Source organism: Galeopterus variegatus, unplaced genomic scaffold (assembly GCF_000696425.1).
Source record: "Galeopterus variegatus unplaced genomic scaffold, G_variegatus-3.0.2 Scaffold2317, whole genome shotgun sequence".
NCBI lineage: Eukaryota > Metazoa > Chordata > Mammalia > Dermoptera > Cynocephalidae > Galeopterus > Galeopterus variegatus.
The window spans coordinates 271,926-284,130 of NW_007728428.1; the positions used below are offsets into that span (position 1 = coordinate 271,926).

Below are 12,205 nucleotides of genomic sequence, written 5' to 3' on the forward strand. Positions count from 1 at the left end.
GAGCTGCTTCACAAAGGTGAATACCTTTTCTTATTTGGGGAAGAAGTTTAAGCTTTTTCAGAGATGGGATGGCTTTGTCACCACTGGCTGCATACAGTAATAACTGGGCTATGCTAAAAGTATTCAAATTATCCTGTATCTGGGCTATGTAAGTATTCAAATAACTGGGCTATGCTAAAAGTATTCAAATTATCCTGTATCTGGGCTATAGTATCTGGGCTATGCTAAAAGTGTTCAAATTATCCTGTAAAAAAATTGAGTAAGTTCTACCTTTGGAATCTCATGAATAATTTTTGCTACCTCCTATGGGAATTTTATCCAGGAAAAGACCTAAGACTCAGAGTTCGCAAGTTTAGTGAGCCAATTCGCATGTGCCCCAAGCATTGTGAAAATGTTCCAGCACTGATAGATACTCTTCCCTAAGAATTGATTCTTCATTTAAAACCAAAGAAAAAAAGAGAAGTAACAGTGAAAGAAATGTTGCTCGAAATCCTGCCCTACAAAATTGCTTTTAATTTCTAATTAACAAAGAGGTGGAATAAACAGAATTCTATCAAAGTAAAATAAACATAATCTATTCTCAAAAGAAAAAAAGCACAAGCCAGAAAATAATCTTATCTTGGAGGTTTATTTTTATACTCACAAAAATAAAAAAGTTCAAGGAAAAAATCATGCCACCTCTTATCCTTCACAGACCATAGTAAGATAGGTGACTAAAATGCAAAGCTTAATTAGACTTATATCACACTCATTGACTTAAAAGTAATTTCCAACCACTTTTTCTATAATTAAACTTTTACCTAATATGTTAAAAGAAATATTTAAATGCCACCAGAAAGTGATATGTTACTTAAGGTGAATGTTATTTGATTACTTGATTCATTCATTATCTGAATTTACTTTGGCACCCCAAAGCAACTTTTGAGAAATTGTTTGCGTAACTAGAGTTTCTTTATCTTTTTTCTTATTGTGCATAATTCCAATTCACTTATTTCCAAAGAACTAGAACAAGCTCATAACTATAATGTAATTACAAACATATGTATAGCCAAAAAGGAATTTGAGTCCCTCAGAAATAAAAATATTGGTATTTTCACAGTGTTTATTTGTAATGAGGATTTCAAGGGAAAAAATTAAGACGATTTAGAAAGATGAATTTTCCATACAAATCTAATACTTCCATATTAATCCTTGGATGGAGAAATGTGGCTCTGCTGCAGAAAACAAAAGTAGTAAAAGATTAAGAAGATGAATTCTTGGTATCACACCACATTATAGACAACTCAAAATTTTCTTACAGGGATACAATGAAGATTTTGTCATACAGAATTCTGCCTAGTCATTTGTATATATTTTTACTTCTCTTTATACTTATAAAACTTCTAAGATTATATTTGTAGCAAAAAAAAATGCTTTGAGGATAAGACTCTAGATTCAAAGAAATTATTTTGTACTTATATTGGCTTATCAGTCCCAATTTAGGACATACTGTAAGAAGCAATCCTTTGATATCTGAGTCATAATAAAAATTTATGTGACTTTATTTCTGGAAGATCTTACATGTAGGTTGCCTGATAAGTGCTCATATCATAGGACAACCTTCAGAGGAAAGAAAGGCAGAGATGGGAATGCAAAATATCAATGAAGTAAAAGAATAGAAAAAGTAATTATATGGATTACAAAAGAAGGCTACCAGAAAATATATCTTCAACAGAGCGGTAAAAAGTGCAAGGAATAATAAAAGTATCTCACACACACAATGCCTTCCAGTTTGCAAACTGCTTTTACACATACTGCATTATGTAAAGAAGGAACTAAGTGCACTATGAGCCTCCGATGGCTTCATAAACTGTCCGGTTCCTCAGCACAGACTTCTTCAATAGCAAGCTACCATTATCTTCAAGGAAGTATTAAGGCTCAGAAAAAGAATGTATTTACATTTCCAAAGTTTTAAAGGATAATGAATATTGAATTGTGTGACCTCTTTAGTGTCAGAGGAAATAAAAACTGGGAGGCATATGGAAAAGGCTCCCGACATAGCCATACTGGGCATGAAGCAGCTCCCAATCTTTGATTCCCCTTCACCCTCAAAGACGCCTACCTGGCACTATTGATAATAATAACACCACTTTGAAGGGAAGAGCAAGAAGCCAGAAGAATATCCGACCAACAAAGCATCTTGTCCCACTCCCCAGATTGACCACATGGAAAGCAAGTGTACTAGACAAAGGTGCCAGTCCAGGGCATGAGTCTATACCACTCTCTGCAATAGAAGCATTGAGTTTTTATAGCCGGAAAAATCTGAGAAATTTTCTGCTTCCGTTTCTCATTTTTCAGCTGAGACCTTAAAGGCTTAGCTAAGCCAACACTAGTTGTAGGGGTATACCTGGGTCTAGAGGTAAAGACTCCTGAAGAATTTTCTAGATTGCACCAATTTCCAAAGAGAGACACACATATTTATGTGGCCACATTCTATGGTGGTACCCTACGTAGCTGTTTTGCAGAAGAACATTCATCAGAAAAAGTCTTTGAGGTTTGATCAATAGGATCATAATAGCCTTCATACTGACTTCTCGGGACCCAGTCCTTATGATTCTGGCCCATTCTTTTGACAGGTATATATGGGTATATATTCATTAACCCAGGAGAAAGATGACGGTCACAAGATTCTTCTGGTTGACAGTCTTTCTGAAAAAGTATTAAACATCATCAAAAGATAGAAATCCACTTCTAAAGTCTACCACCTTCCAGTCCATCTCTCTCACTACCTCTTAAAGTTTTAGTTAATGAGCCACCAAGATAGAAAGAAGTCAATCGCTCCACCCAAGCGTGTGAGCATAAAGCAAGACCACCATTAGAGATAAACATAAAAATCAGAGGAGGAAATACTGTGATTAGAAGCTAGACAATTGCAGGGCCACGTGCACACCCATCACAGCTGTTACCATGTCCCTGCCTGATTACAAGAGCAGCGAGACCACAGCCCGCTGTTGGGCAGGCTACCAGCGTCAAAGGGTACAAAACATTTGCTTTAGGAATTTTTTCAGAATTTATAATCTCTCTTAAAAGACAAAACATTTTAAATGACAACAACAGAGTTTCTTTGATTAAAGAAACTGGTTGCCGATTTGTCATTACATACTTTAAGTGACTTATTCGCCTGATAAACTTGTCCTGCGGGGCCCGGTCAGTCCCTGGCTTATCAGGCAATCATCAGGAATTTCACTGAGCTCCTATTAAGTGCTTATTAAAAACCGTGGTTCCTGCCACTGAGAACTTGAGATCTTATTGAAATGGTAAGTCTTGGATACCAGAAACCACACAAGGAAAGTACAGAACTGGAAGTTTCCAGCTACGGGCAGTAGTAGAGATTCAGAGAAGGGAAATGGCAGAGCAGCTGAAGCTACAGCTATCCAGTGAGCTCAGGAGGAGGAGATGCGGGTGCTCTGAGCCTCGACTGTGGGCGGGGATTGAGTGGCAGGTGAAGGAAGGGGGTGTTTTAGGCAGAGAAAAGAGCCAACAAACGTGCAATGGTGAGACTAACACGTGGAGCTGAGGACAGGAGTAGAGGGGATGAGCCGGCTCTGAGCGTTCCTGTCAGGGAAGAGTGAGAGTGAGGTTTGATCAATAGGACGACCAGATTATGGAGGGACTGGAATGTCAGAAAGAATCCTGTGTCACAGCAGGCCCTGGAGCCAGTACCCTGATAAATGGGATTGCCGGGTCCAGTACAGGACTCACAGTTTAATTTGTATTTCAGATAAACCATAAAAATTTTTACTGTTAGTATGTCATGAATATTTCATGGGATAGACTTATTTTGAAAAAGCATTGTTTGTCCAAAGTTTAAATTTAACTGGGCATTTTGTTTTTTGCTAAATCTGGCAACCCTACTGGTAAAGTGATATGTTAGTAAGATGGACCTAGCAGAGATGTTTAGGAGACACTTGTAATGTCACCTGCAGAGAAAAAGGCATTCAGAGCACCTTTAAAACCAACTATCTTCTTTTTTAATTTTTTTCCTAAAATAAACTCTCATTTACCATATCTTTTATCTGACTTTACACTAATTTTGCCCCTCCCCACCCACCCCCCAGAGGACATTTGGCAAAGTCTGAGAGACATTTTTTAGTCGTCATGACTCTGGGAGTTCTACTGGCACCAGCAGGTAGAAGCCAGGGGGTGCTGATAAACATCCAAAACTGCACAGGTCAGCACCCCCACGACAAAGAATTATCCAGGCCAAAGCATCAAGAGTACCAAGGTTTAAACCAAGATAAGAAGAGAGTCACATTCCTGGCCAAAGCCTCTTGGCTTTCACAGAATTTTATACCCTCTTCAGAAATAGTTCACAATGTTCTGCAAATCTCACGTGCAAGACCCTGTACATCCCCATTATACAGTATTTATCATTAATATTTATGTGGGAAAAACACCACTTCTACCAGAAACAAAAGAAAAATTCTCTGGAGTTTACAACTTTAGTTGACTCGTGCTTCACATTTCCCTTAAATTTTAAAGAGCTTAAAAATATGTATGCAGATCAGCCAAAGAAAAACATTGGTCTACCTCAGCGAGTGCACTCCCGCACTCCCCACGGGCTCTCCAGACGGGCAGGCCCGGCCCTCCTAAGCCCAGCTTTTCCCCAACTCTTTCGCCTTCTCTAATCTCAGGGCCTCCTTCTTCTTGAAATATATTTGCTTTTTCAAATGCTTTCTCCTCAGTGTCTGCTTGTAGACCTTAAGGGCTTCTCCTTTTGCACCAAAATTATAAAAGTTAAATTTCTCATTGGTCCCTTGGTATAAGTTACACATTAGCACAGGACAGGAGGAAGGAAACTACAGCTAAAGATCATTTTGATGCTTCCGTTATCACATGTATTCACCCACAGGGACAGTTAAACTCAGGACTTCAAATTAGAAACAAAGTTCTAAAGAAAATTTCTTTTGAGTTGTTTTATATCTCATGGTCAGTTTGGGCCTTTTTTCTGCTGTAATAATGGACACTGCACGACTGGAGGAGGCAGCCCCTGCCATGCTGCTGGCTGTGCACATGGAGGTTGGGACGAGGACTGTGTGCACCGTCATGAGACAGGGATTTCTTTATCACATGTGGCCTGGGAACACAAATCAATGGAAAAGAACACCCTCTCCTTACTCACCAGGCCCCCGGAGCCCAGAGCCCGAGGGAACATTACACTATTTGGGCTTTGAGTTAGATGTGACATATTAGATGCCCTCTGTCTTTTGCTCTAGGACCACAATGTCTTTTAAGGAAACAGATGACAAAAGAGAACATGCATGAGATGGGGTAAGGAATTCACATCTAAGGATTAACAAAGAGTGGCCATGTTTGGCCTTGACTGAAAGCAAGGTTTTCTCCGAGGCTGATCTATATTTAGCTTCCTTCTCTTCTTTACAACTGGTAAAACCAGCTCCAGCAACACTTCTTTTGAAGTATTTGAAGGCCACAAGGAGAGGTGAAAAAGAGTACAAGATTCGCAGACAGCAGAACCTAGCTCGAGTCAGCCACTTATGGGTCTGTGTGCCCCCGGACAAGTTATTTTATCCTGAGTTTCAGTTCTTTTATCTGTAAAATGGGGATAAAAATACCTAGCTCTTAATCAAGAGCTCTTTGTAAAGTCTAAGTTATTACGTGAATGTTAGTTCTTATTTTGAACCCATTGAGCAAGGATGTAAAATGTCCCTCAAATGGCAGGTTGTATAGAAAGTGTCATTAATTGGAGTCTTAAGATGTGGACCATGCCCTCTGCTGTGTTGTTGCTTCTTGGGTCTTCTGTCATCTGCCTTAGTCCCTTTTTACAGAAACAATCAGGGAAAGGAGTTACCATTCTAAAGTTTTAGCAAATGAAAGAATCACCATCCTCCCTATCATTCCTGGCAGGGGTCAGTCATCCAGCTTGGTTGGAACATTCCCACTGAGCGTGCTGACCCGCACACGGCATTCCACTCTGCTAGAAAATTCTGTGTCGATGAAATGTGGACAGATAGTGTTGGGAAGATAAATGAGTAACATTTGTGAAATTATTTGAACTCTTCAAAAGAAGAAACCCACACTGATTCCAGGGATTTTTGTGAAGATAATTGGAATTTGAAATATGATATTTTAGTTGATTAATGTCTGTTCTGACTTTTCTGTCTCCTGGCCTTGGAGAGGCTAAGAAAAAGGGTCCACAGACTTTTTCTTTAATTGATAGAAATAAGTAAAGTGCATAGAAGACGTTAATGTTGAAATTTGGCAACCCATCCACCGTCACCACATGGTACCATCGTTCTCCCCACAAACAACCCCAATCTCCATGCAAGTGGGTTCAGCCTTTGCAGAGCTCAGCACTCTGCACCCCTATCCAAACCTTGCCCATTTGTAATGCCCCTAAGCCCTCTCATAGGACTCTGTCAACCAACCCTGTGCTAGGTGCTGTGCAGTCCACTATGGGTACAAATGAATAGCCAAGAATCCCTTCCTGCAAGGAGCTCACCTGGGTGAAAACCGATGCAAAACAACTGATTCTAGCACAGAGTGACAGGAACTTTGACAGAGGTGTGAGCCCCCACAAAGGAGCAGGACTCAGTGCTCCCTAAGAGAGTTGGAGACAGCTTCTAAAACTGAGTCTGGAAGAACAATAGCAATTCTTCATATGAGCAAAGACAGCAAAAGGATTCCAGTGAAGGCAGGGTACTCAAGGCCATGGAAGTAAGGAGAGGCAGGAAAGGGTCCCAGGAAGCAGTCCAGGAACACCTGCCTCAGAAGGAACATGGAGATGCACAGATGACATGGCCTGAGAGAGAAGGCTGGGACTAGTTCACAATGATTCATTTCGTCAAAAGAGGAGGTTGGACTTCAACAGAAGGTGAAAGAGCCATTGCAGATGTGGTGAAGAGGTGACCCTCAGAAGACGAGAGATGAGATATAGCTCAAGATGAGAGCAACTGAGGACACAGGGGCACAGACTAGATGTTCCTTCAGTGTGCAGCAGGGACAGGAATAAAATAACAGCCTTTTTAAGCTAACATCAATCTTAGATATTGCTTCAGCATCAAAGACAGAGTGACTGTTTCCAAAAGATGCCTGGGAAGGCCCAGAAAGCACTTGGACGTCACTTCACACACCCGGAGCATGGTTGGAAGAAAGGCAAACTGAAAATTTCATGTGGCGCTAATGGTCGTCGTGACTAAGTGGATAAGTTCCAAAGTCAGAAGAGACACAGGTCACGAGTAGGCCCCTTCAGTCTTGTCTGAAAGCTCAGTTATTCCATTACACCAGTAAACATGCTGAGACTTGGGGGACAGTCGACACACAGTTCAATAGAAAATGACAATGACCACATGGTCTTCTCGAGACCTCATAACTTCTCACGTTTGGAACTAATCCTGAAGAATCACGTTTCTACTAACTAAAAATAATAATAATTCAAGGCTTAAAGAGAAGGAAAAAAAGGTAGACCAGAAGTAAAGGCGGAGGATGGCAGCTAGGGGAGGAGCAATAGTTCTTTAGCATCAGAGGCTCTGTCTCACAGAAGATAACTAACTAGAGATGTCCTCTGATGAACAGCCAGGTGGAGAAATTGTAGGACAGTAGAAAAGACACTTTGGTGTTTGGTTGGCTGTGGCTTTCACCATGTTCACATCTGTAAAGATGGTCTTCAAGGGGCCGGCCCGGTGGCGCACTGCTACAGTGCGCCGCTTGGGAGCGCGTCGGCGCTCCCGCCGAGGGTTCAGATCCCACGTGGAGACCAGTTCCCGCTCACTGGCTGAGCAAGGTGCGGGCGCAGCACCGAGGGTTGCAATCCCGTTGCTGGTCCCGGTCCGGTACGGGCGCGACACTGAGGGTTGCGATCCGTTGCCGGACACGAAAAAAGACAAAAAGGAAAAAAAAAAAAGATGGTCTTCAATCCATTCTGAGCACTGTGTAGTGTTTGTGGATTGTTCTGACTTCAGTTGGCACCAGGTAGACAGTCTACACCAAAGAGCCACGAGACCTAAGTCTGCTGTCTTGGTTACAATAAGACAAAACAACGGGAGCAATACCTTCAGGTCACAACAGTAAAGATTCCACGCAGTAGGAGAAAGCATGTCTTAGTTCATCAGTTTGGAAATAGGGAACCGGAATCCCAAAATTTTCATGTTTCTGCCCCAAAACTCTGTGAATAATAAGTTAGTTCCAGGATGCAGTAAGAGAAAGCATGTCTTAGTTCATCAGTTTGGAAATAGGGAACTGGAATCCCAAAATTTTCATGTTTCTGCCCCAAAACTCTGTGAATAATAAGTTAGTTCCAGGAAGCTGATTACATCATTTCAGTGGACCAGAACAGAAAACCATGATTTAAATTTTATAATTCTTCTTAAATTTTCTAATTTACCAATCAGCTGATGAAGTATAAACACTTTGGGAGCTGGAATCCTTGAAGGCTTACAGCCATGCCTCATCAATTTGACATAAGACTCTACTAAATTGGTTTTAATATTAGAATAAGGACTGAAGAAAGTTCCTACTTTGTAAAAATCACATTATTATGATTTTGTCACCAGCCTCTCAGTTTTCCAGGCATATGTACAAGAAGTAATTACAATGCCAAAGTATGAGATAAAGCTAGTTTCATAACCAGAATGAATTATGGCTAATTCTCCCATAGTAAACAATCAGTTCTTCAAATCTGTATTCCCCAGACAGCCAAGTCAGGCCTTGCTGTTCAAGTGCTTCGCTTAAACAGGCACTATGTCAGTGCAGTTTTACAGGGCAGAGTTTCTGGGTGCAAGAGCCCTTCTCCTCCAGGAATGGGGTGCAGAGGGCTAGAAAGCAATGGTTCTTATGAGCAGGTGATGCTTTTTCTAAGAAAAAGGAAGGCACAGAAGTTAATACTACTTTTTTTTTTTTTACTCTGTAATTCAAACGTTCTGCAGTTTGAAATAGAATGAATGTTCTCTAATTTTTCAGTCTGAAAGTCTTCCAAGCTGGAACTACCACTGATCCTCAGAACTGCCAATTTCTAAGCATTTCCATGCTGGCACTGAATGTTGCACTGACGATTCAATCATTCACACGAGCAGTTTCTAATTCTCTCGTCCTAACTCACATAATCCTATCATGACTAGATCTTGGCTTTTTAACCTGCCACATTGCGAAGTAGTTTTTGTTTTGTTTTGTTTGGGTTGTGTGTGTGTGTTTGATTTTTGTTTGCTTGCCTGTAATGGGTAACAACCTCTTTGCATAACCATAAAGACCTCTTGCCTCCTGCTTTTCTTTGATAGGCTCCAGAGATGAGATAGAAGGTCAGAGTGAGTGCTTGGGGAGGACATTAGGGAAGATATCTTCTCACAAGAATTACTTGGATTATATGACTGAACTAGCTGGAAAAATTGAAATGGGCGCTGAGTAGAAAATGCTAACCCAAACTGTGACATAAACATCTTCAATGTCTTAAAAATAATGCACAAGGTACTTGTTTGTTCATTTGTTTGGCAGTGTGTGCTTTTATTTGCTTCCTTCCTTACTGCTGGTTCTTTTGCAGAGCGCCCTGGCTAAAGCTGCTGTGGAAGAACTTGCCTCACTGTACGGCACCGAATACACGTATGGCCCAGGAGCTACGACAATCTGTGAGTCTTGGCTTCAGAACCAGGCCTAAAAGAAACCAAGTGCCTAAAGAGCCAGCAGATGGTTCCCAGAGCCTTTCTTTTCTGATTGTTTAAAGCCTCCAGCTTTTGCCTTCCAGTAAATTTTTTATGGAATATGTGATCAGTTTTCTGTTCATAAAAAAAGAGAGAACATAGTCTTTTCAACCCACAGAAATGTTTGCTCTCTGTAAGCATCTATTGAGCATCTACTGTGTGCCAGACCCTCACTAGGTGCTAAGAGAAAAAGAAAGGAAGGACGGACAGCAGGGAAGAGGAAAGAGAAAGGGAAGTAGGGAGACCAGAGCAGTCTTCAGAGAACCCATAGCAGGGAAGCAAGAAAAGTAAACAGTCATTGTGATACGGCTGCTAAGCACTGTGACTTTGGGATATACAAGAAAAGAACGCACCCAATGACCAGCCACAGTAGAAGGGATAACTTCTCAAGGTGATGACACAGAAGCTTAATCTGGGAGGACTGTGCTGGAAGAAAGCATAAGAAGTGTTTTCCTGGCTAGACAGACTGCATGTACAAGGGCTACGTGAGGCACAAGCCACCTGTGAGGGGTAGATGTCAGTTTCTCTGACTAGTCCCTCAGTGTGTGCAAGCAGGTGGCAAGGGACATACAGTAAGAGGTGGTAGGAGCTGGACCCCAGAGCCGCAGACGCTGCAGAGTTCAGATTTCTCTGTGAAGACACTCTCAACTGACCCCATTTTTCAATTTCTACTTATATTTTCCATTGCCTTCAAATGATTTCTTTCTGCCTGAGGTCTGAAAGGAATAGAAATACACACAAGAAAAATAAACCCAGTACTGTCATCAAGGAGCCTTCAGTCAGTTGGGAGGGCTACAATCCTGAGTAGTTGGTTTTTTTTAAAAAGCTTTATGTAGAATACAATTTTCTGTATCTCATCCTTGTTTTAAACTGCTCTGAATCAGATGGGGCATATTATCTTCTCGAGAGGGTTCTCGTAGAAATAAACCACCTATTTATGTATTGCAGACTTCCTGTATGTTTTATTCAGACTAGTTCAATGAGGTTTCTTTTTTCATTGTACTGTAAGCCCTAGGAGGGCAGGGAATGTCTCCCCTTGGTCCTGGCATCTCCAGAGTTGAACCCATGGCATGCTGTTCAGTGGGAGCTGTACAACTGTTGGCTGAATAAATAGATAAATGCAGAAATAAATGAATGAACAAATGAATGAATGAGCACATATTTCATGTGTTAGTGACAGCATAATTGTTATTAAATGAATTAGTAACTGAATGAATGCCTGATCTGCGCCAGGCCCTTTGCTACACCCTGAAGATACAAAAAGGAAGGCACCACTCTGCCCTCGAGCTGCTCCAATTTCATCATTCAGCATAGTCTCAGCAGGGTTTGGAGTCCTTGCCTCTAACCATTCATCGGGCAGCTTTCCTTATTTTCCTGGGAGATAACAAATTTTCTTCCAGATATTGTATATATTTTATAAGCAAATTATACACTATATAGTGTAGCTTATCATAGCATACAAGCACACTATAAATTTTACATTACAAATTACATACTTTCTGGGGTATTAAACATGTACTTATGCAAAATATGTTTAGAGGTAAGACTGGACTAATTTTTTTAAAACAACCCCCATATTCTTTATGATCCAGTTTACTACAAAATTGCCCTACCCATATTATTTTCATGGTGAAACATTTGTAATCATAAAAGGAAACGTGATTTTTTTAATCTCCTTCCTAGATTTAAGGATTTTTTTTTTTTTTTTTGTTATTTGGACATTTCAGATCCTGCTGCTGGGGGCTCTGACGACTGGGCTTATGACCAAGGAATCAAATATTCCTTCACCTTTGAGCTCCGGGATACAGGCAAGTACGGCTTTCTCCTCCCAGAATCCCAGATCCAGGCAACCTGTGAGGAGACGTTGCTTGCAATCAAGTACATTACCAAGTACGTCCTGGAGCATCTCTACTAGTGAGAAATGCTGCGAGCCTTATTTCAAAATGCTCACTTTTCATTTCTTTTCTGTTCTGAATTCTTATTTTTGTTTGCCTGGATGTTTTACAGATCCCAATCTTTCTTTTAAGCTTCTGAATCTGTTAAATAAACTCCTTGTGTCTTTCAATATTGATCATAATAAAAGTGAATCATTATAATTGGAAAACCTGACAGATTATCTACTTCTTTGGGGGAAAATGGTGCGAACGACTGACAATGCAAGCCGTGTGCGGGTGATGATGGGGTCGCCACACAGGAGTTAAAGGCCTTGGGGTGCAGGCCAACACCAGCAGGGCGCGGGGATGTGCAGGCTATAGTGGGAAGTTTGTAGGGAAAATATGAAGGGAAATTTAGGATTGTAAAACCTGGCATAGATGAAAAGACTCCATCTTAGTCTAGTTGCCATTTCACCTCATTCAAGTCATGTTATCAGCTGCCTACACGCGCCAAGCACTTTGCTAAGCAGTGGAAGGCAGAACAAATGAAAAAGAAAGATAGTGGTCCTGCCCTGCATGGGCATATGGGCCATCCAGGAAGACAGACATTAAACAAATAATTAACCAATTAATTAAATATTTAAT

At 40.9% G+C, this 12,205-nt stretch overlaps 1 protein-coding gene across 1 annotated transcript in view; it reads left to right on the top strand.

Moving 5' to 3' along the window:
* The window catches only part of LOC103597450 (carboxypeptidase B-like), a 36,933-nt gene extending 25,143 nt beyond the window's left edge, over window positions 1-11,790 (top strand). Inside the window, exons 10-11 of the mRNA XM_008581289.1 lie at window positions 9,530-9,614; window positions 11,414-11,790. Coding sequence (XP_008579511.1) covers window positions 9,530-9,614; window positions 11,414-11,601 — 273 coding nt within the window. The 3' untranslated portion in view covers window positions 11,602-11,790. The remainder of the gene's footprint in view (window positions 1-9,529; window positions 9,615-11,413) is intronic.
* The last annotated feature ends 415 nt before the right edge of the window (window positions 11,791-12,205 follow it).